Below are 23,210 nucleotides of genomic sequence, written 5' to 3'. Positions count from 1 at the left end.
GGCATTAAATATAGCAGTGTTTCCCCAACTCTGGCACTGGAGATTTGCATATAATGGAGGCAGTGCATGCAAATCAAGTTCATGCATATTCATTGTGGATATCCTGAAAACCTGACTGGCAAGGGGTACTCCAGGACTGGACTTGGGGAAACACTGATATATAGAATCCAGGGGTAAGCGTGCAGTAATTATTTTTTGTATTTGTTTTGGAGGGGTCATGTTGGTGTGGAGAATGGAGGTATGAATGCTCTAATCAGCTAGCACATCACTAAAGCCACCATCCTAGCTGGTTAATGTGTCCATAATGTAGGAGCCCTTAGTACCTCCTAAATGGGAGGCCGTAAATGCTCCTGTGGTAATTTATTTAATGGCTACGTGATAATGCTACCATAAGTGCATGGCCAAAAATGACACAAATAGAAAAAAAAGCCCTTTACGGTAGCTGTGCTAGAAATGGGCATAGTATGCAGGAAAGGCCCAGGTACTACTACTACTACTACAAATCATTTCTATAGCGCTACCAGTCGTACGCAGCGCTTCACAATTGAACATGAAGAAGAGACAGTCCCTGCTCAAGAGAGCTTACAATCTAATTCAGGACAGACAGACAGGACAAATAAGGGATAAGGGTAGGACAGACAGATAGGACACATAGAGGGGCATAATTGAATGCAAACGCCCATGTGTAAAAACGTCCATCACCGAGAACGGGTCCGTGAAGGGGCGGGCCGAACCGTATTTTCGAAAAAGATGGATGTTTATCTTTAGTTTCGAAAATATGGTTTGTGCCGGCCAAATGCATTGGATGTGGGCGTTTTTTGAGCTGGGCATTTTCGTTTTTCAGCGATAATTGAAACCGCTGCCGACCATCTCAAAAATGGACCAAATCCAAGGCATTTGGTTGTGGGAGGGGCCAGCATTCGTAGTGCACTGGTCCCCCTGAGATGTCTCTATGCCAGCCTCAAATATCATACCTAGCTCCATGACAGCAGTATGCAGGTCCCTGGAGCAATTTTAGTTTAGTTGGTGCTGCGCGGGACCCATACAGAGAGCAAAAATCGGAAGAAAAAAAAACATGCAAGTGCAGTCAGGGACGTCCAAATTAAAACAATAGTAATAGGGGGATTCAAGCCAGCCACCTTCTGATTACAAGACCTGTGCTCTAACCATTGCACCACTTATTCAGCTATTTAGACGCCCTTCCCTTTCCATTAAGTCCCTCCAAGTTTCTGTCAGCCAATCACAGCTCCTTTAGCTGATATCGAGAAAAATGCCCATCTCCCGATTTAGGTCGAAATATGGGCGTTTTTCTCTTTCGAAAATAAGCTGGATAGGGATAAGGGACTATTGAAGAGAGGAAGACAAGATAAAGGTTACGAACAAGTGAAATGTTAGGAGTCAAAAGCAACATCAAACAGGTGGGCCTTTACCCCGGATTTGAAGGCGGCCAGAGATGGAGATTGACGTAGCGGCTCAGGAAGTCTATTCCAGGCATAAGGTGTGGCAAGATAAAAGGAACGGAGTCTGGAGTTAGCAGTGGAGGAGAAGGGTGCAGTTATGAGAGATTTACCTAGTGAACGGAGTTCCTAGGAAGGAGTGTATGGAGAGATGAGGGTGGAGAGGTAGTGAGGGGCTGCAGACTGAATGCACTTATAGGTCAATAAGAGGAGCTTGAATTGTATACGGAAACGGATAGGGAGCCAGTGAAGTGACTTCAGGAGAGGGCTGATATGAGCATAGCGATTTTGGCGGAATATTAGTTGTGCAGCAGAATTTTGAACAAATTGAAGAGGAGAGAGATGGCTGAGTGGAAGACCTGTGAGAAGCAAGTTGCAGTAGTCTAAGCGAGCGGTAAGGGCGTGCTAAGCCTGTTTCTTAGCGCAGCTTAGTAAAAAGACCTCTATTTCACCATAACAGAACTGCACTTAGGGGAGTCTTATTACAAAGCAGCTCTAGCGTTTTTAGCTCGCAATAAAAATCAGCTGGCGCTAAACACTGAGATGTCCATTATATTCCTATGGGCGTCTCAGTGTTTAGCACCAGCTGATTTTAGTGTGAGCTATAAACACTAGCACTACTTTGTAAAAGACCTCCTTAGGTACACTGCTGGCACTTTTGTGGGAAAGCATGCATAATTAATTTATTTATTACAAAATTTATATTCCGCTCTATTGCCAAATGTTCAAGGCAGATTACATAATCACATGCACAATAGTAAAAACTCATACAAATTATACAACAAACTCAATACACACATAAAATTTCTCTTCATAGGGCATTATTCTAAATGCTCCAATTACATAGATATCACCATACTGTGCTCATAATCTAAAACAAATTAAGCTAAGCCTCAGCAATAACAAAGGGGCCCTTTTACGAAGCAGCGGTAAAAGGGAAGAACCGCCGAGCTACCACAGCAGCCTGACGGTAGTTCCTGCCCCCGGAGCGTGCCATTTCCAGTGCTGCAAAAATATTTCAACTTTTATAGTGCCGGTGTGTACCTGGCAGTAATCGGGCAGTGCCGTGTGTTGCCTGGTTACCACTGGGTTAGCATGGAAGCCCTTACCAACATCTCAATGGATGGCAGTAAGTACTCCCCTCCCTGAAATGGCCATGCGGCAAGTGCTTAACTTGCCGCACAGCCATTTCTTGAAAAAAAACCAAAGACCTGCCTTTTACCCACTGAGGTAAAAGGAGGCCTTGGCGGGCGTCAAAACCACACATCGATGCCGGCACAGGTCCCCTTTTGCCGCAGCTTCAAAAAATGACCCCAACGTTTTTACTTCTTTCCTGAATTCCCATTAGATTACGAAGCTCTCTCAACTGCTTCCGAATTGCATTCCAAAGAACAGGACCTGCTATGTAAAAGATCTTATTTCTGTATTCCTCCAACCTGATCACTTGATACGATGCAACATCACAAACATTGACCACCAGATCTCAATAATCGTCTAGGTTGAGATATATATATATATAAAACTTTGATGTCAATACATAAGTTAACTGTCTATTTTGTACCTTAAACATCAGGCTCAAGATCTTAAATTTAATCCTCTGGGTCAAAATATCTTCACTGGCATAAAAAAACCCTTTAATACTAAATCTTGTTAAAACTCCACAGAAAGTTAAATTTTAATGGATCCATTCAAAATCGTGGTAGACAAAAGAAAAAAGCTAACACTTAGCTTTTGACTCAGTTGAAGATTCAAACGTGTATATAAAGTCAATCACACTGCGATTGGAACCAACCCTGGATATTCAATCTCAAGCTGTTTCCGGTGACTGGCATTGAACATCCAATAGGACCCAAAGCAGAGCAAAACAAGTAAAGTCATAAACAACACAGTTTACCAAATTGTTTAACTACCCTTAGGTTTTGCCTTTGGTTTAACAAGCAATACCATCTCCATGTAAGTTCTAGATAAATGAATTTAAACAATCTATGTTGAAGGTATATGCCCTAAATATGTAATACTTGGTAGCAATAATGAAACAGTGACAGAATACTCCCATGGCAGGCAGCCAAAAGATTTAATTTCCACTTAAAATAATTAACTTTGTATGAACATAAATATCATTTGGCTCCAACAGTTCTACTGCTGCTTTCTCTTAGCCATCATTATTCCAGGGACTCATCTATATACAAAGATTACCGCCCCTCCCCCCCAAAAAAATCATGCCTTTTACACCCAAATAGAGTTGAAGAAGAAATAAATATATACCACAGAACTGGAAAATGTTGACACATTTAGACTGACTCTGGACTTCTGCATGAAGGTAGCTCTGCCCTCATTATTCAATCTCTCTCTTATAAATAGTAATAAACAATATTAAGTGCATTTTTATAATATACCACTGCATTCCACAAAACAAAAGGAGCAATTTCCCACAAACCATCTTTCTCTTTTGATCTAAGCATAGAAAAAAAAAGATTTTAAATGCTCCCAGGTTTCTACCTAATTCATGTCGTCATGAGTTAGGAGGAGTGGAGGAGTGGCCTAGTGGTTAGAGTGGTGGACCTTGGTCCTGGGGAACTGGGTTCAATTCCCACTGCAGGCACAGGCAGCTCCTTGTGATTCTGGGCAAGTCACTTAACCTTCCATTGCCCCAGGTACAAATAAGTACCTGTATATAATATGTAAGCCACATTGAGCCTGCCATGAGTGGGAAAGCATGGGGTACAAATGTAATAAAAATAAATAAGTAAAATAGAAAATATGAATGTTGAGCACTTAATTCTCATAACATGATGTCTGTTTTAGTAGCAATTTACCAGGAGAAAAAACATCTCTACATGAATACAATGCATGCTAGGTTGCCCCTAAAACCAGCCCCTCCAAATGACACACTGATTACAAATTATAGCAAATTATTACTCTACCTATGAAAAGTTATTCCGTTATTATATGTCCTCTGTGTACATCCATATGCTGCACAAGTCGTCATGTTTATTTTTATTTATAATGACATCTGTATCCCACATTATCCCAGAGTTCTGGTTCAATGTGGCTTACAATCCAATCTAGTATATACATATTATAGTTACTCAACATTTTTCCTTTATCAGAAGATTTATACATCTTCTATATTCAGCCATATAAAAAACTTTTACAAAAAGTAGTTTATGAACTGTTTTACAAGGTTATGTGTGTGTAACAAACACACAATTATAAGCCATTATACAGGATAAAATTTGAACAAAATTTTTACATAAAAGTGGTTATTCCTGTCTTCCATTATTTTGTTGCAGGAACTATCTTAAAACCAGCCTTGACATTGTGATACATGTTATAGATAAGATATAGTCAGGCAGTATCCTGGACTAAAGAAGATAAAGAAGACCATTTATCTGTGAATTTATGTCTTATTGGATTACTTTACTATAGATGGTGTATACCAAACTCCACCACGAATAACTTGAGTTAACCACTGCTCGACAAAACACATCCGTAGTGCCGAAGTCTACATTATTTTTTTTAATAACATGAACACCATACTTGAAAAAAAATTCAAACTATTAATAGCTGTAAGGTATCTTAACTAAAATAAGGGTACGTACCACAAAAATCTATTGCATATCGTCTCTCTCACGCAAAGAGAGCTACTAGCCTTAACCTGACTGTACCTCTCACTCATGAACAGCGGAGGATGCGGGAACACAGCGAGCAGCGCTTCTCTCCAAGCTCCAGCAGGACCAGTAAAAAAAAAAAGGGGGGGGAGTGGAACCCCCCCCCCCATATAGCAAGGCACAAGCATTTCACCACCCTCAAGAACTCACTCGCCGAGCACCCCTCTTGTCCAGGATTCTCCCCCTTTACCCCATGGTCAGTCTGTTATCTTTCCCTCTCGCTGATCCACTGTCCCCGGTTCAGCATGTCTACCTCTCTCCTCCTCACCCGCAGTCCAGTATCTCTCTCTCCCCTCCCTTAACCCACGCGGTCTGATCGTCCAGTATTTCTCTCTCAATCTCAAACTGAAAAATATAAGTGGGATCAAATAAAAATGGTACCAACAAGAACGAGAATGTGGATGCAGCGGCTCAAAACTTTGTTTGCATTGTTTTGAGGGTATGGGGAATCAATATGATGGCTGCATGGGGGAGTGGAAAGAGAGATTAACCTCTGTGGCTTCACCTTTTTGATCCCTTGCTCCTGTTCTCAATCAAACCTCCTTGAGTAGTGAGCCGCGCGGGCAACGCTGAAGACAGCTGCTTTGTCCCACTCACAGGAAGTTGAAAAGGCGGCTCACTGCTGGAAACAGGGAGGAGAGATGTAGCCGGCCGGATCCAAAGGAAGGAAGGGAGGAAGAGCTCAGCTGCCTGACGTGGGGACAGGGAGCAGGGGGCCTAAGGAAGCAAAAAATACTGCTTGGTTGGCCACTATTGTTGCGGGAGCCTGAGACAGAAATGGGGGGGGGGGGGGGGGGGGGCTGGGCCCCTGAGGCCACCTGTAGCTACACCACAGCTATAAGCAGCACAGAAAAAATGTTGCCAGAAAAAATCAGCATGGAGCGCTATACTATTAATTCGTGTATATCTTGTATAGTGTGTATTTTACAGCTAGGCACAGATGGTCAAAGTCTGGATGGAGTGTGGGTAGGCTACACACTTATACATGTAACTTATAGAATGCAATATGTAACATGTATCTCCAGTATTTAGGTGCAGTCATTTACACCATCTCTGTAATTGGCATAAATGCTCAGCCTAACTATAAGGGTGTATAAACCAGAGGTGTAGTCAAACCTCGATTGTTTAGGGGGGCTGAGCTCGAAGTGGGGAAGCCCATTTTGCCCCGCCTCCCTGCTGCTTTCTGCCCCTGTCACAACCCCACATACCAAGCATCACCAGCAGAAAAGCCTTCCTGTGGTGATATTCTGTGCCACACTGCCTGCCCTGATTTCGTGCTCCGGCACATATTCTGGGTTTTAGTGAAACTGAGCAAGTGTGAAGCTCGCGCGTGCTCAATTTCATTAAAAACCAGCAGGCGCACAGGGGTCGGGGAAGCAGGGCAGGCTGCGTAGCGGTGAATATTGCTGCAGGAAAACTTCTGCTGGTGGAGCTTGAGGACCCCCGTCAGCCAAACCAGCAGACTTTGGGGGCCTGAACCCAAATTGGGGGGGGGGGGGCCCAGTCCCCCAAGACGCCCTGTGGCTACACCACAGGTGTATATACCCAGTTATGCTAGTATTCTATAGTGTAGGTGCCTACTTTCCTTTATAGAACAGGTGCCCTGTGGGTGCTTAAATAGAGGTGCACCCTGTGACGCTTAGGCTGCACAAAAGCAGGGAGTCACAGCACACAGGAAAAAAAGGCATCCCAACTCGTTTCCAGGCGTCTGAAACAACAGGAGGGAACCCCCTCCCCCAAGCAGAACTAAAAGAAAGCAGGTCATATTTTAATTTCAGCTATTCCAAGCAGCACTCAAGACAGTCATGGGAAAATCAACGGCCACTGGTATTTCCTCCGGCATTATTATTCAGGTAGTATGGCAAATTCATAGGAACAGTTCACAAAACTCATTCATTACACTCTCTTTACAGTCCAGATGTTTTACCTTCAAAGCCTGACACTGCTACTGATGCTCTGCAGCCTTTCAACTTGTATGTGTCCCAGCCCCCATGGACTGACACCTGTTCTGTAGCAGCCGTTCATTGGCAGTGCTGCTGCTGCAGCTCCCGACTCCAGTTCGTTGTTGGAATTTGGACTCAAAGTTCACTTCAAACAAGTTTTCCAGTTCCAGACTCTACACAGCTGCTGCCCGTTGTACACCTCTGCTTTGACAGGGCTTTTGCAAAGCAGAGAGGAATGCTCCACTCATTTTCCTTCACTTCAGGGAGCCCTCCCACACCTTCCATAGGCAAACAGCAAAAAAACAAGAAAAAAAAAAAAAAAAAGAAACCCCAAACCAATTCAACAAGTGCTTCAGTCAGCACAAAACATCATGTCCCAAAACTAAACCATGCGTTGGAGACTTTTCATCAGCTTTCTTTGACATTCGGTTAATATCTAAAACATATTTCCAACAGCAAACAGACTCCTGAGGTCCAGCTTAGCTTCTGGTCAGTGGTTTTTCTCTGTTGTGGATGCTGTTATAGGCTACACCCCTCCCCCTCCCAGCTGACTCTCAAGCACTAGGTCATAAGTACATAAGTACATAAGTATTGCCATACTGGGAAAGACCAAAGGTCCATCAAGCCCAGCATCCTGTTTCCAACAGTGGCCAATCCAGGTTACAAACACCTGGCAAAATCCCCAAAAAAGTACAAAACATTTTATACTGCTTATCCCAGAAATAGTGGATTTTCCCCCCAAGTCCATTTAATAATGGTCTATGAACTTTTCCTTTAGGAAGCCGTCCAAACCTTTTTAAAACTCCGCTAAGCTAACCGCCTTTACCACATTCTCTGGCAATGAATTCCAGAGTTTAATTACATGTTGAGTGAAGAAACATTTTCTCTGATTCGTTTTAAATTTACTACATTGTAGGTTCATCGCATGCCCCCTAGTCCTAGTATTTTTGGAAAGCGTAAACAGACGCTTCACATCTACCTGTTCAACTCCACTCATTATTTTATAGACCTCTGACTGGGGCTCCTGGCAACTACATATCCCAGGGGACCTAGCAACTCCTCCCCAGGGCAGTTTACTATGGGATTTGGCAGCTTATTCGCCCTCCCCCCCCCCTCCCCGCTGTCAGAAAAACATGTTCCCTGTTCCCCATGAGCAATGACATGCAGCTTTAATAGGTGAGGATTTTTACTTAACCTTTGGAATTTCCCTCTCAGGTGGAGAAGCATGCAGCTAGGAAGATTTCCCTTCCACCATCCTAACCCGCTATCGGACCCAGTCTGTTCCCATGCACCAATTAAGACTTTTCAGCTTTAATCAGCAATCTCCCAAAGGTCAGTTTTCCCCTTTAAACCCTGTGGGCCTGCCAAAAGTCCTAGGGAATATCAAATATCCAAGTATGTCCAGGATGATTATACAGGTCCTCACTGCCTGGCAGCACTGATGACACCCCAAAGGTGTCACAACCCTTCTAGAATTTTCCTCTATCTTTGCATTTTAAGCTACTACATAATGCCAGGCCAAGAATCTCTCTAACCAATGCAATTTTATCTGTATAGAGAAGGGGTGGAGAAAAGGAGGAGCAGTAAAATTATCAGTTTGAACTTGAAGACATTTTTAGTTGCTATACAGATAAACCATAAATTTAGTTTAGGCCTGCTTAGAGATAGAAGAAATAAGGACGTGAAAAGTTCAAATCTTGACAGTGTGACTGGAATAAGAAAAAAAAGTTAATGTTTATAATGAAATGATATAACAAAGGACCATTCCACAGAGGTCGGGGAAGATTCTTGTGTATGTAATAAATCCCCCCCCCCTTTAAGATTTCCATCTCCTCATTCATATTTCACCTTGTCTTCTCTCACTTACAACCAGCATCGCACAGTGAGGATGATCAATCCCTGTACAAATAAGCCTTCAGATCTGAACAAATAGCAAGCTTCATTCTCTGCCAGCATACCACAGCCTAACACATGTAAACTGGAAAATAGAGAACAGACTACCTGGAGGGACGAGGGAGGAGCTGTTTAGAGATAGAGGCTGTCTGTTTAGGACATCGCAGCTGTCTTCAGGCTCACATTACATGGAAATTAGGTACTATATCATAGAAGCCCACTGATATCTATTCTTTCTCCTGTACATTTATGATATTATAGAAGAACTGCTCCAACAGCTGCAGCCGACCTGTGGGCCATAGTATGGGGACCCCTGCCCAAGGGAATGGACCATTCACATAACTCCCAAGCATACATGTCATATAAGTCTTACAAGTAAGCAAGACTTTTCATTATTAGGTAATTTTATTTTGCAATCCCTTGAGCCCAACAGAAGCTCCTTGCTGGCAGACTTGTACGGTCTTTGCCAGAGCCGGTGGTTGGGAGGCAGGGCTGGTGGTTGGGAGGTGAGGATAGTGCTGGGCAGACTTATACGGTCTGTGCCAGAGCCGGTGGTTGGGAGGAGGGGCAGGTGGTTGGGAGGCGGGGATAGTGCTGGGCAGACTTATACGGTCTGTGCCCTGAAGAGCACAGGTACAAATCAAAGTAGGGTATACACAAAAAGCAGCAAATATGAGTTATCTTGTTGGGCAGACTGGATGGACCATGCAGGTCTTTTTCTGCCGTCATCTACTATGTTACTATGTTACTATGTGTGGGTGAGGAAGGGGGGGGGGCTTTGTGTGCATGTACATATGAGAGAGAGAGAGAGAGAGAGAGAGGATGCAGCTGTGGGTGACCGAGTTGAAATAGTGATGCTGTATAATGTGTTATGTGTGGGCTTAAGTGAAAGAGGGAAGGTATATCTGTTTATGTTTCTATGGGCAAGAAACAATGTGATTGTTCTGATATGTGTCAGTGAGTATGAGAACGTGGCGGTGAAAGAGAGAGACAGAGATAGAGAGAAGCTGTGTATGTGTGAATGAGAGCGGAAGGTTGTGTATATGGGTGACAGAGTTGGCGAAAGAAGGAGGCTAAGCATGTGTGTATGTTTAATTAAGAGTAAGGGGTTGTGTGTGTATGTCAATGCAAGAGAACTTTTTGACTAATCAGAAAGGATTAGGAATATAGGGCTAGAGCCTGACCAACTTTTTTGTGTCCATATGAGGCCAGACCTAACTCTGAATTTGTGACTCTACAGCCAAAAGTATGCTGCCAGAGTATGAAGAGACTTTCAGGCTTATTTTCGAAAGAGAAGGGCGCCCATCTTCTGACACAAATCGGGACATGGGTGTTCTTCTCTCAGGGTCGCCCAGATCAGCATAATCGAAAGCCGATTTTGGGCATCCTCAACTGCTTCCCATCATGGGGACGACCAAAGCTCACGGGGACGTGTCAGCACCGTAGCGAAGGCGGGACTGGAGCGTGCTTAAGAGATGGGCGTCCTCAGCCAATAATGGAAAAAAGAAGGGCGTCCCTCACGAGCACTTGGCCGACTTTACTTGGTCCATTTTTTATTGTGACCAAGCCGTGAAAATGTACCCGTACTAACCAGATGACGACCAGAGGGAATCGGGGATGACCTCCCCTTACTCCCCCAGTGGTCACCAACCCCCTCCCACCCTAAAAAAAAACTTAACATTTTTTTTTTGCCAGCCTCAAATGTCATACCCAGCTCCATGCAGGTCCCTGGAGCAGTTTTAGTGGGTGCAGTGCACTTCAGAAAGGGGGACCCAGGCCCATCCCCCCTACCTGTTACACCAGTGTGAGCCTGAAACAGGATGAGATGTAAACAATTTCCCTAATCATTACACACCTCTCTAGGGGAGTCTGCTTATTTCAGAGACAAAGTGTCTATATATGTGTGAGGCAAAGAGAATGAGGGCAGGGCCGGTCTTAGTAGGGTTACCATATGGCTCCAGAAAAAGGAAGACACGTTGATCCAGTTCAGGTTTTGCTTCCATTGAAAGCAATGGAAGTAAAACCCAGACTGGCTCAATCTGTTCTCCTTTTTCTGGAGCCATATGGTAGCCCTAGGTCTTAGGCAGGGGCGATAGGGGCAGTCGCACAGGACCCCACACTCCTAGGGGCCCCACATATCTGGCACATCTGTCTTCCTGTCTTGGAACACCTCCCTGCTCTGTACCTTAATGTGCATCCACATTTCAGTAGAAAGCATCAGGCAGCGGCAGTGATTTTCATATCCAGTCAGCTGCTGAACCCAAAACCTCCTCGCTGCTGCATCCCACCCCCTTTTGATGTCACTTCCTGCTTCTGCAAGGGCGGGATGCAGCAGTGAGGAGGTTTTGGGTTCAGCAGTTGACTGGATATGAAAATCACTGCCGCTGTCTGTCACTCTCTACTGAAACGTGCTGGATGGACATCAGGATATGGAGTGAGGTGGGGTTCCGAGAGCTCTAAACCTCCTTTTAAACTCTGATAAATTATGGCTTATGGTGGCAGGTGGGAGTGGGGGGCCAGATGGTGGCGGGGTCCCCACTGAACCTGTCTGCACAAGGCCCCACAATTGCTAAGATCGGCCCTGAGTGAGGGAAGCTGTGTGTACATGTTTGTATGTGTATGATAGAGAAGTAGTCTATGTGGGTGGGTATGTTGATGAGGGTGAAAGGATGCACACACCTGGTTAAAGGAAAAAGGGAAAGTGTGAATATATATATGGCTGAGAATGTGGTTGTGCATGGAAGGTGTGCACATAGGACAATGTAGGTGTATGCAGGAGTGTGTGTGTGGGGGGGGGGAATATTTTTTGGGGGGGATGCTTCCCCTTTAAGAACCAGAGCTGTTGGTGAAATCAGTGGCAGTGTTATATTGGGCTGCTACTGGGATTAGTAGTCCATTGGCATTCACTGGACAGATACAGAGGACTAAAAGATTTGATTACCTGATTAAGGCCCAGGGGAGAGTCTATTCTGAGTAAGTCCTGTAGGGATCTTGCCTCGTTGCCCTAATTTATCTGAGATCTAAAGAAGCCAGGGCTACAAAGAAATTGACATGCTGTCTGCACCTAGGTAAAACAACATCACTGCTTACCTTTTAAGAAATAGCTAGTAATTGTAATCTGTCACTTTCCAATTCTGGTAATTGAGTGCTAACTATTCTACCTGGGTCTGAGGAATGAAACTGTAAACTGTGATCTCCTCTGTATATGATAAAACAGAAACACTGCACATTATTATCATCTAGTTATCATAAAAAAATAATCATCCCTCTTAAACAGTTTCCATGTAAGTTTCTGAATTATTATCGGAAAATATGAGAGCCTGTCAAAAGCATTAGACCAAAAGTGGGTAAAGAAAATGGACCATATAAGGGTAACCACCTCATTAATAGGACAATTAGAGCTCTGAGTGTAGAACCCTTGGCCAAAAATGCATGGGTTGAGTTCATCAGCACTCTGAAGTTCACCCCAATGGATCATTCATGAGTCCATTCCATTCTCGGCTTTTCTATTCTGCACTTTTCCAAAAGGAGTCAGTGCGGGTTACAAGGTAAATGAGTCTAGACTATTAAATTGCTGTATTCTAGCTTGAACTCAGGGGCAAGGTCATGTAATATAAAGGATTTTAGAGATTGTTTTCAACTCTAAACGACTTGACCAACAAGTGCACTCGGGGTCTGTATTTGTGATTAGAAGTAATTCTGTTTAAAAATGATTGTTTAACTTTGATTGTGTGAAAATAAGTTGGAATGTAGCAGATAAGATACAGCTCTAATTAATTTGGTATGGGAAGGGAGAGATGTAGCCTGTTTCCAGCTCAGACTGGCCACCTGGACTGGGAAACATGTGACCACATTCCCATAGTATGGCTTGTTTACCTAAACATCAACAATTTCTCAAGCATTCTGTAATTTTCCTTAGCTCTAAACATGAGTTCTAAGCTTACTAAAAAGGGGAATTTCTTTCAGTGAAATGCGGAGCTCATCTGTGAGTAATGTACATACTATGCAGAGAACCATGTTTCCTAGTCAAAGAAACTCCTGGCTTTCGCTGTGAACAGCACCCCCCCCCCCCCCCCTGCTGATGATAAGAGCCTGGATGATGTAAGGACCAGTGATGATTGTTTTATTGCTTCTTTTCCTGATCTAGGAACTCCTAGCATTGCTTACATGTAGAGACCAGTGATTGTTTATAGATATGTGGTTATATAGCTAATCATTGTGTGTGTATAGCTTAATCATTGTATATATCTTAATCATTGTAGATTTTAGAACCTCTAATAAAGGTCTCATTTACCTAATACGAATCCAAAAGAATCCACAGTAATTACTGAGTAGTCTGTGTTAGTGAAGCAGGCTGTAAATCCATAGCAGTACAGGTCATAATATAAATAAATGAAATTATTGATGTAGATATCGCAGGCAAACAACTTAATTGGGTTGCATTAAACAGCATTGTGTCTGGATTGCTAAAATGTTTGTTCTCATTACACTGTATCAAAACTGCTATTAAAATGTCGTTACTTACTTTGGTAGAGTTTTCAAGTGGTTTTCTCTTAATTCCAAGATTCGCAATTTTGAAAGCCTAAAATTGATTTGAAGGAACATTTGTTTAATTACATACAAATAAATACACTTTCTAAATCCAAAATAAATGTTTTATGTCCAAGAAATCTGAAGTGGCTATCATGTATTGTGCAAACGTAAAAAGTGGAAAAGAACACAGCAGATCCATGATCAGTCCAAAACATTCTTTACTGCAGAATCTCAGTCAAATAAAATGCCCGACATAGGCCATGTTTCAGGAGCTATATCGTGAACTATAATAACAAGCATTCTGAATGGTGTATGATGATTTCAAGTAAAGGAGGAATTTTATTTGGAGAGCTCCCTTTACCTGGAAGTAGCTAGTGTGCTGGATCTCCTTGGGGTCATTATCTGTCGACTGCCAACTGTATATGATTGAAATCATCACACACCATTCAGAGTGCTTATTATTATAGTTCATGATATAGCCCCTGATGTAGCCCTTTTGGGCGAAACACGGCCTGTGTCGGGCATTTTATTTGACTGAGACTCTGCAATAAAGAATGTTTTGGACTGATCACTGATCTGCTGTGTTCTTTTCCAAATTGGAGTTTGCAGATTGTTTGCCTTGTTGTTTCTTGGGACCATTTGTGCAAATGTAATTCACAGGAAATTATGAGGTTTCAGCAAAGTCACTGTTAAAACGGATTCCAGAAGCATGCATACATACTCTACCTAATACTACATCTGCAAAATTCAGAGGTGTGCAAAAAATTATACATAGGAGTTAATGTTTCTGAGAGATAATCGTTTGACTTTATAAAGAAAGGAAGAATTAGGAATGATTGAAAGCAAAATCATAATTTCAACTACAAAAGAGGAAGAATATTAAATATGTGCTCAAAATATTCAAAGTACCGTAGTAATTACTGTATTCGGCAACCTAGAAATGCAGACCAAGGACTATGTCAAAGTCAGTTACTATCACAGAATACAGTATTTCTAAACGTGAATGAACATGGAAGTAAATTGAATCTCACTGGGTTGATTCTTACCTCCCAAAGTTACCAGGAAGATATTCCAAAAAGGCATCATTCAAGTAGAGCTGGGTCAGGTTAGGGAGCTGTGTGAAGCCATCAGGAAGTCTAAAAGAAATCAAGTTTAATGTTTAGTGCGAAGATTTGGAATCAGCAGGGCAAGATTAACTCTTTATTTGGGGGGGGGTCCTAGGCAAAGAAGCACTTTGCCCCCCACCCCTTTGGAAATATACATACATTTTTTAACTCCCAGAAATGCCCCTCCCCTCCTTGTTAATCTGAATTCAGAGGTAAACCAGAAGAGGAGAAAGCACCATGTAAAAAACACTGCTCACCATAGGTGTAGTTTGGGAGATAGCATGGGGGTGCTGCCTACCCTCCAAATTCTTCAGGTGCTGGAGCTGAATTGGTTCCCCTTCCCTCACAGCAAATATGGCCTCCTTCCTCCTTTCCCTCCTCCACAGTAATCAGAGCTGGTCAACAATTACTCTTGCCAATTGGAGGATAATGCACAGAGGTTAGAGGGAATAGAGAGACCTCTAAGGGCAGTGGTTGCTCTTGCTCCTCTCCCCCAGCTCTTCTTTCTGCCGGCAGCTGACTTACCAGGGCTAAAGTCTACCTTGGAAACCACTGAATTAGCACGCCTGAGAAGGCCCTTCCTAAACATTTGGGCCCTAGGCATGCACCTAGTTTGCCTATGCCTTAATCTTGTCCTGGGAATCAGAACACAAACTGAAGTCTCTGAAGAGATGTGCGATCAATTCCTATCCCTTGTTTAGCTACGTCTGAAGAATTTCTTCCACAACATGTAGTAACCTTCATTTTAGTCTATTACTAAAACAAACAGCATGGGCCCAATATTCAGACCGTGGGAGGGAGCCCGGTTAACTCCCGCTGTTGTCAGTCAACCCAGATATTCAATGCCAGGCCGTTTCTGGTGACCAGCATTGAATATCTGGGTATTTTTTTGGCTGGTTTAAATTTCACTGGCCAAGCCGATATTCAGTGCTGCCTGGTTAAATTTAAACTGGCCTAATTTGGCTGCCAAACTTAGCCGGCAATGCACTGAATATTGGTGGATAACTGGTTATATTGTGCAATATAACCGGTTATCTGCTAGGTGCTATCCGGCAATATTCAGCAGGAGATAACTGAGTATATCCCACTGAATACTGCCGGATAGCTGGTTAAGTGCCATTTAAACAGCCAGGAGCCATTCCTGGCCTGTTAAATGGTTTTAAATATCAGGGGCATATGTTCCAAGTTCAAGTTTCCAAGTTTATTATGGATTTACTTCCTCGCTCATCGCCAAGTACATCTAGGCGGCTAACACACTAAAAATAGAAGGTCAAGGAGGGAATGAGCAAAACATAGGCACAAAAGGGATATGGGACTTCATATACTGCCTTTCTGAGGTTTTTGCAACTACCTTCAAAGTGGTTTATATATATTCAGGTACTTATTTTGTACCAGGGGCAATGGAGAGTTAAGTGACTTGCCCAGAATCACAAGGAGCTGCAGTGGGAATTGAACTCAGTTCCCCAGGATCAAAGTCCACTACACTAACCACTAGGCTACTCCTCACCTACAATAGCAATAGGACAGTAGGGGACAATAGGACAGTAGGGGAAGGTAGAAAGGTAGGGTGTGCTGCGTTGCAGACTCACATGTGAGAGATGAAGGGTTAACAGATAAGTGGCAACTCTAACTGTGTCGCGAAAAAGGAGTGTTTTAAATTCTGTTTTAAAGGCCTGAAGATTTGAATGATTTCTCAGTGATTGAGGAGCTGATTCCAGTGTTTTGGGCATTGTACTGAAACAAATAGCAGAGCGTGTATGTTCTCGAACTCCTTAAACCTAAACATTTTACTAAAATGACAAAAATATGACAGGTGTTTCACTTTTAATGGCTCTGTAGCATACATTGTCATTACAAGCATGGAGAAGCCATTTTTTTCTTCATTACAGAATCTTGGATTCTAAATCAGAAGAAATTAATTTATATTACAATTCATAATTCTGAAGAAGAAGTTCAATTAAGAAAGCATCAATTCTGAGCAAATATAATAATAATCTACTGATGCTGTTGGCATGGCAGTAATATTTACTTATTTATTTTAAAAATTCTAAATTTTAACATATCACCATCCATCTGGCATATAAAGTAAATAATAGTAAATGCAATTCTTCAATTCAAGAATAAAGGAAACACATATTATAACTTTCTTCCACAATAAAGGAAACAGAGATCCAAAAATAAGGCAATATAAAAGGAAATTATGGAAATTCAGAAAGGACTACTCCCAGAATTACCCTCTCTAGCCAGCACTTAACAGTGACCATTGAGATCTATACTATAACATTAACATCCTCCTTTGCTTTTAGAAAATCCTCCAGCAGTAGGGTCGATATCTTGCATGCAAGCCTGGAAGTAGCCCTACTGCTGGGCAGTAAAAGGGACCCTTTATCTGGTTACTATCTGAATAACAGCTTGAATATCACCACTATTTAGATAGTGCAGCTGCTCGCCACTCTTATCTGGATATCCAGAGTCGGGTGCAATCCGGATAGTGGTTCTGAGGATTTGGATTTTATTGAACTGATGTGGCTGGTGATCACAGAGGCTGAATATCGGGTCAGTAATATCCTAGTTTAGGCTCAATTTCAGGTTACTCTGATAAGCACTCCATTTAAATGAGAGCGTTTGAACTTACAGTCAGATTCTGTTCAGTTTACAAACCCACTTACTAAATATACTTTCTGTTGCTAAGGCAATGAAAAGAAGGCAGAAGAAAATGGTTATGTCTTACTTCACTCTAACAATTGTATGAATACTTAATAATGTGACACATTACAAAAGGAAAATTGCTCAAAGGTTATTTGTATATGTAAAAGAATGTGGTAACTGCTAAGCGTGTTAATATGCTTGCAATTGTGGAGACTTTGGGACACTAGCATTTAGAACCAGATTCATCAAGAGGGTTTCCAGGTTTTTGGAGATATCCTACAAAGTCTGCCTCATTGCCAGATGTTGCTAAGTCAGACAATCCTACTTTTTAGCATTGCTGTACTGAGGCATGTGCCTGCTCCAGATGGCTTCAGTCAGAAGCATAAAGAAGCATAGTTTCTTACAAAAGAACTGACAGAAGTATTAGTACTTCTTGTTTGTGCTCCCAACGATCTTTGGGAGTAATCAGGCATGAGTGAACAAGCGTGCACTAAATGAGGTCCTGTAATCCCTTGATGCAGCACTGAAGTGAAACACTGGCCACCATTGGTGGGACTGTACTTAGTCTTGTCTAGAAAGTTATATGTTTGACTCAGCATAAATCAGTTTTCAGAATCTTTACTATTTTCATTTATGCGTGATGTTTAATGCACTATTGTGGACATTCAGTCAAAGGTTTTTCATGCCAATGAAGTGAGTGCCTGTAAAGCCAACGCTGAAAGTGAAATCAACTTGGTGAGGCTCTGAAGCTTTTTCCTCACTTTCCTACAGTTACACTTATAGTTATATGTTTAAACTGTTTTTAAAAGGAATTTCATTTTTTTGGATGATTATTGATCTCTTCATTTCTCTTGGTTTGTTGTAAAGAAAACTTATTCTCACAGAAGTGTAAAGGCTGTAACACACATGACAAGTAACAAAACTACATTTCCCTATATCCCTAAGGCACGAGAGGGAATTATGGGATAGGAGATGCACTGTGTTGGGAACAAGGAGGTTTGATTGAGAACAGGCGATGGCATGATGTCAGAAAGTTGAAGCCACTTTTGTTTCCCCTTACCTGTGCAGCCGTTGTTCTGCGTACACTCAAAACAACAAACCTATGAGCTACTGCATCCACGTAGTTCTTCTTGATTGTTGGTAGCATTTTTATTTAATCTCACTTATGTTTTCAAACATGCCAGCTTGTGCAGCATATGGATGTATACAGAGGAAGCATAATAATGAAATAACTTTTCATAGCTAGAGTAGTATTTTGTTATAATTCATAATCAGTATGTCATTTGGAGGGGCTAGTTATAGTGACTCTATAGCATGTGTTATATTTATGCAGAGATGTTTTTCTCCTGGTAAAGGGCCATTAAAACAGACATCATGTTATGAGAATCAGGTGCTCAACAATCAGAGTTTCTATTTATTTATGACATTTATATCCCACATTAATCTTGAATTAGGTTGAAACCTGGGAGCATTTAAAAATCTTTTTTTCCTGTGCCTAGATGAAAAAAAGAAAGATTGTTTATGGGAACTTGCTCCTTTTGTTTTGTGGAATGCAGTGGTATATTATAAAAATGCACTTAATATTGTTTATTACTACTATTTAAAAGAGAGATATTCAATAATGAGGACAGAGCTACCTTCATGCAGAAGTTCAGAGTCACTCTAAATGTGCCAACATTTCCCATTTATGTGATATATATTTATTTCTTCTTCAAGTCATTTTTCAACAGCATTTTCTCAGTTATTACCCAAATGCGAACACAATTATAATTGTAATTAATGTGTTTTGGATGCTATAGAATTCTTTTATTCTATCTCACTGTATTTCCAGTTCTGGCACAGTATATATAAGTCATCACAAGGACAAAATATAAGAAAACCAATGGACTGCATTAGGGGCTTATAGCCCATTTAGTTATGTTTAAACAAATGAGAGATCTGCATGAAATAAAATATTTATTTCTATTATTTTGACTTTTGAAAACCACTTGTGCCTTAAGCATGCTCAAAACAGAATAATCTATTTGTACAAAAGAGATGACGTGATGATGTGATTCCATGTGCTCCAATGAAAAGAGAGTTATTTCCAATTTTTACAACACCCGGCTTCCCAAGGGCAAGATTACAACAGTTCAGATGAACCCATCAGTAAACAGGATATCATCACTGAAAGTTGGCCATTATTGTATTGTATAGAACAGCATAGAAAAATGAGCACAAAATACAGCCTTTATTAGTGCTGTTTCCACCGGCTACAATAATTTTGAAGCTGTTTTAGTGATATTCAGTTGTTGTTTAATGATATTTATATCTATATATGGGAAGCTTTCAAATAAACTAAAAAGCAGTCCAATAAGTAAAAACAAAACAACTTTTGTCATCCACCTTTTAAAGCACTACCTATGCAACTGGAATAGTTTTTGACTTTTTACAGCTGGACTATACATAGGCAGTCTGTTATTTCTAATAGAGTTTGCTATTGTTTTGGGTGAACCAGTGTGGTGGCAATCTCCGCCTACTACCAGCAAGCTCCGCCTACTGGCTTCAACCCATATAATGGGCTAGATAGCCTTGAACCATCTCCTTTTCTCAATCTAACCTCCTTGGTTGGGAAGCCCTGACAGTAGGGTGGGTGGGACTTCCAAGATGGAGGCAGTTATAGATAACAAACTAATACATAATCTTCTCTCCCAAAACAGTGAATATGTGTATATGAAATCCAGCTTTTCACATTTTTAAATATAAAAAAAGAAGGAAAAAACCTCAACAAGCTCCCATTTAAATCTGTAAAAACAGTATCAAGGAACTTATTTTGTCACCATTGGCATAAAAAAGCTTCCTTTAATTGATCCACACAGTGAAAAGATAGGAAAAAGCACTTAACTGTGTATTGTTGCCTTCTCACTTGCCAATGACCAATCTTTTATCTTCTTGATATTCAGGTATTAGCATGGCAGTTAGATACACATATGACTCATTCAAAAGAGGCTACACAAATGGAGGTGGGCAGCCTGCAGCAGAAGGAATGGAGTTCCAGTAGTGAGTCCTTGGAAGTGGTGCAACCTAAAATGATTATCCCAATAAAGCCAGAGAAGGGGAAGCCATGGAAGCATGTAAGTACCCCAGTAGGTTACGATCAAAAATCAAACCATAGAGTGGACTCTGTTCTAAGAGGAGGCTCAAAGGCTCAAGCCTTTTCATATATGATGACAGGAATGGCATTGAGAAACTGTTCAGTCTGGAAAGAGTAAAAGAGAAAGAATTGTACATGGAGCCATTCCCAGGATGCAAGATTGTGATGGTGCAGGCCCCTGAAAAGGTGATGTCTCAAAAAAGTTGCCTATTTTAAGACTATAATACTGGAAGAATCACTGGCGCCTGGGGTCCTGCAGGCCAATAAACATGTGATTCATATAACTGTAGCTCATGAAAATACAAGGAGGTGCTTGGAGTTTTGGTCTACACTTGGAATTTTTCTTCTGCCTTTTTATTTTTTTTTTTTTTGTTTCTAGAAATTATCATAATGTTGGATGCGGTGTTGTAATGGTTGATAGAAGTTATGTAGGTCCTATACAAAATAACCTAGAATACAATTGAACAAGCATTCTAGCAGTTTTAGCAGCATCAACAACTCAGATTAAAGCTACAGAGGTATTAGTATCACAGCAGCAGCAGAGAAATCAAGCTATAGGAAGAATGCTGACCATATTAAGTACACAGTGTCATGACTGTGGTCATGACTCCACTTTCGGGCTCACTTGTCTTCTGGTGGTCAGCTTCAGAGATGGCTCCAGTCTGTATTTTCCTTGCATTGCTGCCTCTGCTACCACTGCTGTGTTTCAAGCCTCACTCTGGTATTCTGTTTATTTCAAGCCTCACCCTGGTATTCTGTTTGTTTCAAGCCTCTTTCCTGTAGCAATGACATCATCAGTGAAGGCCCTCATAAGGAAGGTGAGGATATTCATTCAGGGCCTTTGCATAGCCAAAGGTCTCCAGGTTTGTCGGTGTGCTGGTGTAGCACTTCTGCCCTGTTTCCTAGTCGGTGTGCTGGTGTAGCACTTCTGCCCTGTTTCCTAGTTGGTGTGCTAGAGTTAGCACTTCTGCCTTAGCTTTTCTGTTTGTCTGTGTGCTAGGGTTAGCACTTCTGCTTTAGTTCTTCAGTTTATCTGTGTGCTAGTGTTAGCACTTCTGTCTTGGTTATTGCCTGTTTGATCTGTTGTTTGTTTGTGTGGCCGTGTGGCTCAGCCTGGAGCTCTGCCTAATCTGCCTTGCCTAGAGTTCTGCCTAGTCTGCCTTGACTAGAGTTCTGCCTGTGTGTACATGCCTTTTCTCCTGCCATCTTCTGTTGTACTTGGGTTCTAGTTTGGCATTGCGGCCTGCATGAGAGGACTCTGTGTGCACGGGTTCCAGTTCGGCCTTGTGGTCCGTTTGAATGTTTTCTCTTCTGGCTTTACTTGGTTCTGTCCCTGCGTCCCCTAAGTGCTGTTTCTTAGTACTGTCTGTGTGCTCTGTGCACTTCTGGTCTGTTTCTGCCTATGTGCTTATTGCACTTTTAGTCTGCTCCAGTCCTGTTTGTTCAGTCAAGTTCTGGTTTGTTTCTTAGTATTGCCTGTGTGCTCTGTGCACTTCTGGTCTGTTTCTGCCTGTGTGCTTATTGAACTTCTAGTCTGCTCCAGTCCTGCTTGTTCAGTCCAGTCCTGGTTGGAGGGTTTGCCTGCTGCTGTCTTTCATTGACAGCAGCCCAAGAGTTCACATTTCCCTGAACCTGTGAGAGTTTGCTAAGACCCCGAGACTGCAACATACAGAAAGCAAAGAGTTTTGGGATATATTAAGACTTGCATTTAACTAAGATGGGGCCAGAAGATGAACCGGAGATGTACATCATAAACTTTGAGAAGATAATGGAGGCAGCAGAGGTGGTCCAAGGAACAATGAGTATTGAGGATAGCCTCTGGACTAAGTGGAGAGTAACAAGCTGCTTACAGGGCAGAAGGGGATCTCCAAAAAGACCTATAGAAAGAAGTTGCAGAGTCCTAGGTATCAGACCAGGGATTACCCTAGAACACTGGCCCAAAAGAGTAAGAACCTTTCATACAGGTGGGTAGAAAAAGAGAGAAAGTCAGCATCTCAAATATTAGATACCTGTATATTATAATATCTGTCCCCTATATGTTTCAAATTTGGCTGACCAGACAGGGGACACATATAATGGAGAAGGCATCTGATTTATCAGAAAGGTATTTGGACTATGAAGATACCCTGGAAGGGAGATATTATGAGAGAGAGAGAGAAAGAGAGAGAGAGAGAGAGAGAGCGCGCAGTCCAAAGGTTTGTAATATGAAAAATGTCAAAGCAGAAGGTAAGTTGAATATCTCCCTGTGTAATGGTTTTAATGAATCGGATAAAACTCGAGCTTTTTAGCTAACAGAAGTTTTCCTGCATGTCCATTGATTCCAGACCTACTTTACTAGTCTATGGTTACATATGATCTTGGAAATAGTGCCTTACCTCTGCACAACAAACATTGCGAGACTCCTGAAACAGGCGTTTTGCGCTGAAACACAGCCGCTATGTCGAGTCATTTGAGTTGTTTCAATAAAGATCACCTTTTGGTTTTTTGGAAGCGCCAATCTACCCTACTCTTGACGCACGTAGGGACTGAATGTTCTGCCACTTTTGTGTGGTTTAATGAATAAGATAACATAACAGGGAGGGTTAAGGAAGGCTGACCTTCTGGGAGTATTGAACTGACCCCAGATATTCAATCCTGGGGCATGTGCAGCTCCTGGAATTGAATATCTGGGTCTCAGTGGTCACCCGAAAGCTAACTAGGCACTGGCCATTAGTCAGACCGGTGACCAGAGACAGAAACGTTCTCAGATTAGAAATCAGCTGCCAGTTAAGTAGCGCTAGCGATGCTAGTGTGATCAATCAAAGTTTGGACTATTCTTAAAGTTA

The 23,210-nt window shown here is 41.9% G+C and overlaps 1 protein-coding gene across 2 annotated transcripts in view; it reads right to left on the bottom strand.

Moving 5' to 3' along the window:
* LRRC7 (leucine rich repeat containing 7) overlaps positions 1–23,210 on the bottom strand; it is a 593,735-nt gene that overhangs the window by 268,962 nt on the left and 301,563 nt on the right. For both annotated transcript variants that reach the window (XM_030207242.1, XM_030207243.1), the window contains 2 exons: positions 14,544–14,633; positions 13,490–13,546 (listed from right to left, as the gene is read on the bottom strand). In XM_030207242.1, the coding sequence (XP_030063102.1) occupies positions 13,490–13,546; positions 14,544–14,633 (147 nt within the window). The remainder of the gene's footprint in view (positions 1–13,489; positions 13,547–14,543; positions 14,634–23,210) is intronic.

Source organism: Microcaecilia unicolor, chromosome 6, assembly GCF_901765095.1.
Source record: "Microcaecilia unicolor chromosome 6, aMicUni1.1, whole genome shotgun sequence".
Lineage (NCBI taxonomy): Eukaryota > Metazoa > Chordata > Amphibia > Gymnophiona > Siphonopidae > Microcaecilia > Microcaecilia unicolor.
Note: the sequence above shows the minus strand (reverse complement) of the source record. Positions and strands in the feature narration are given on the sequence as shown.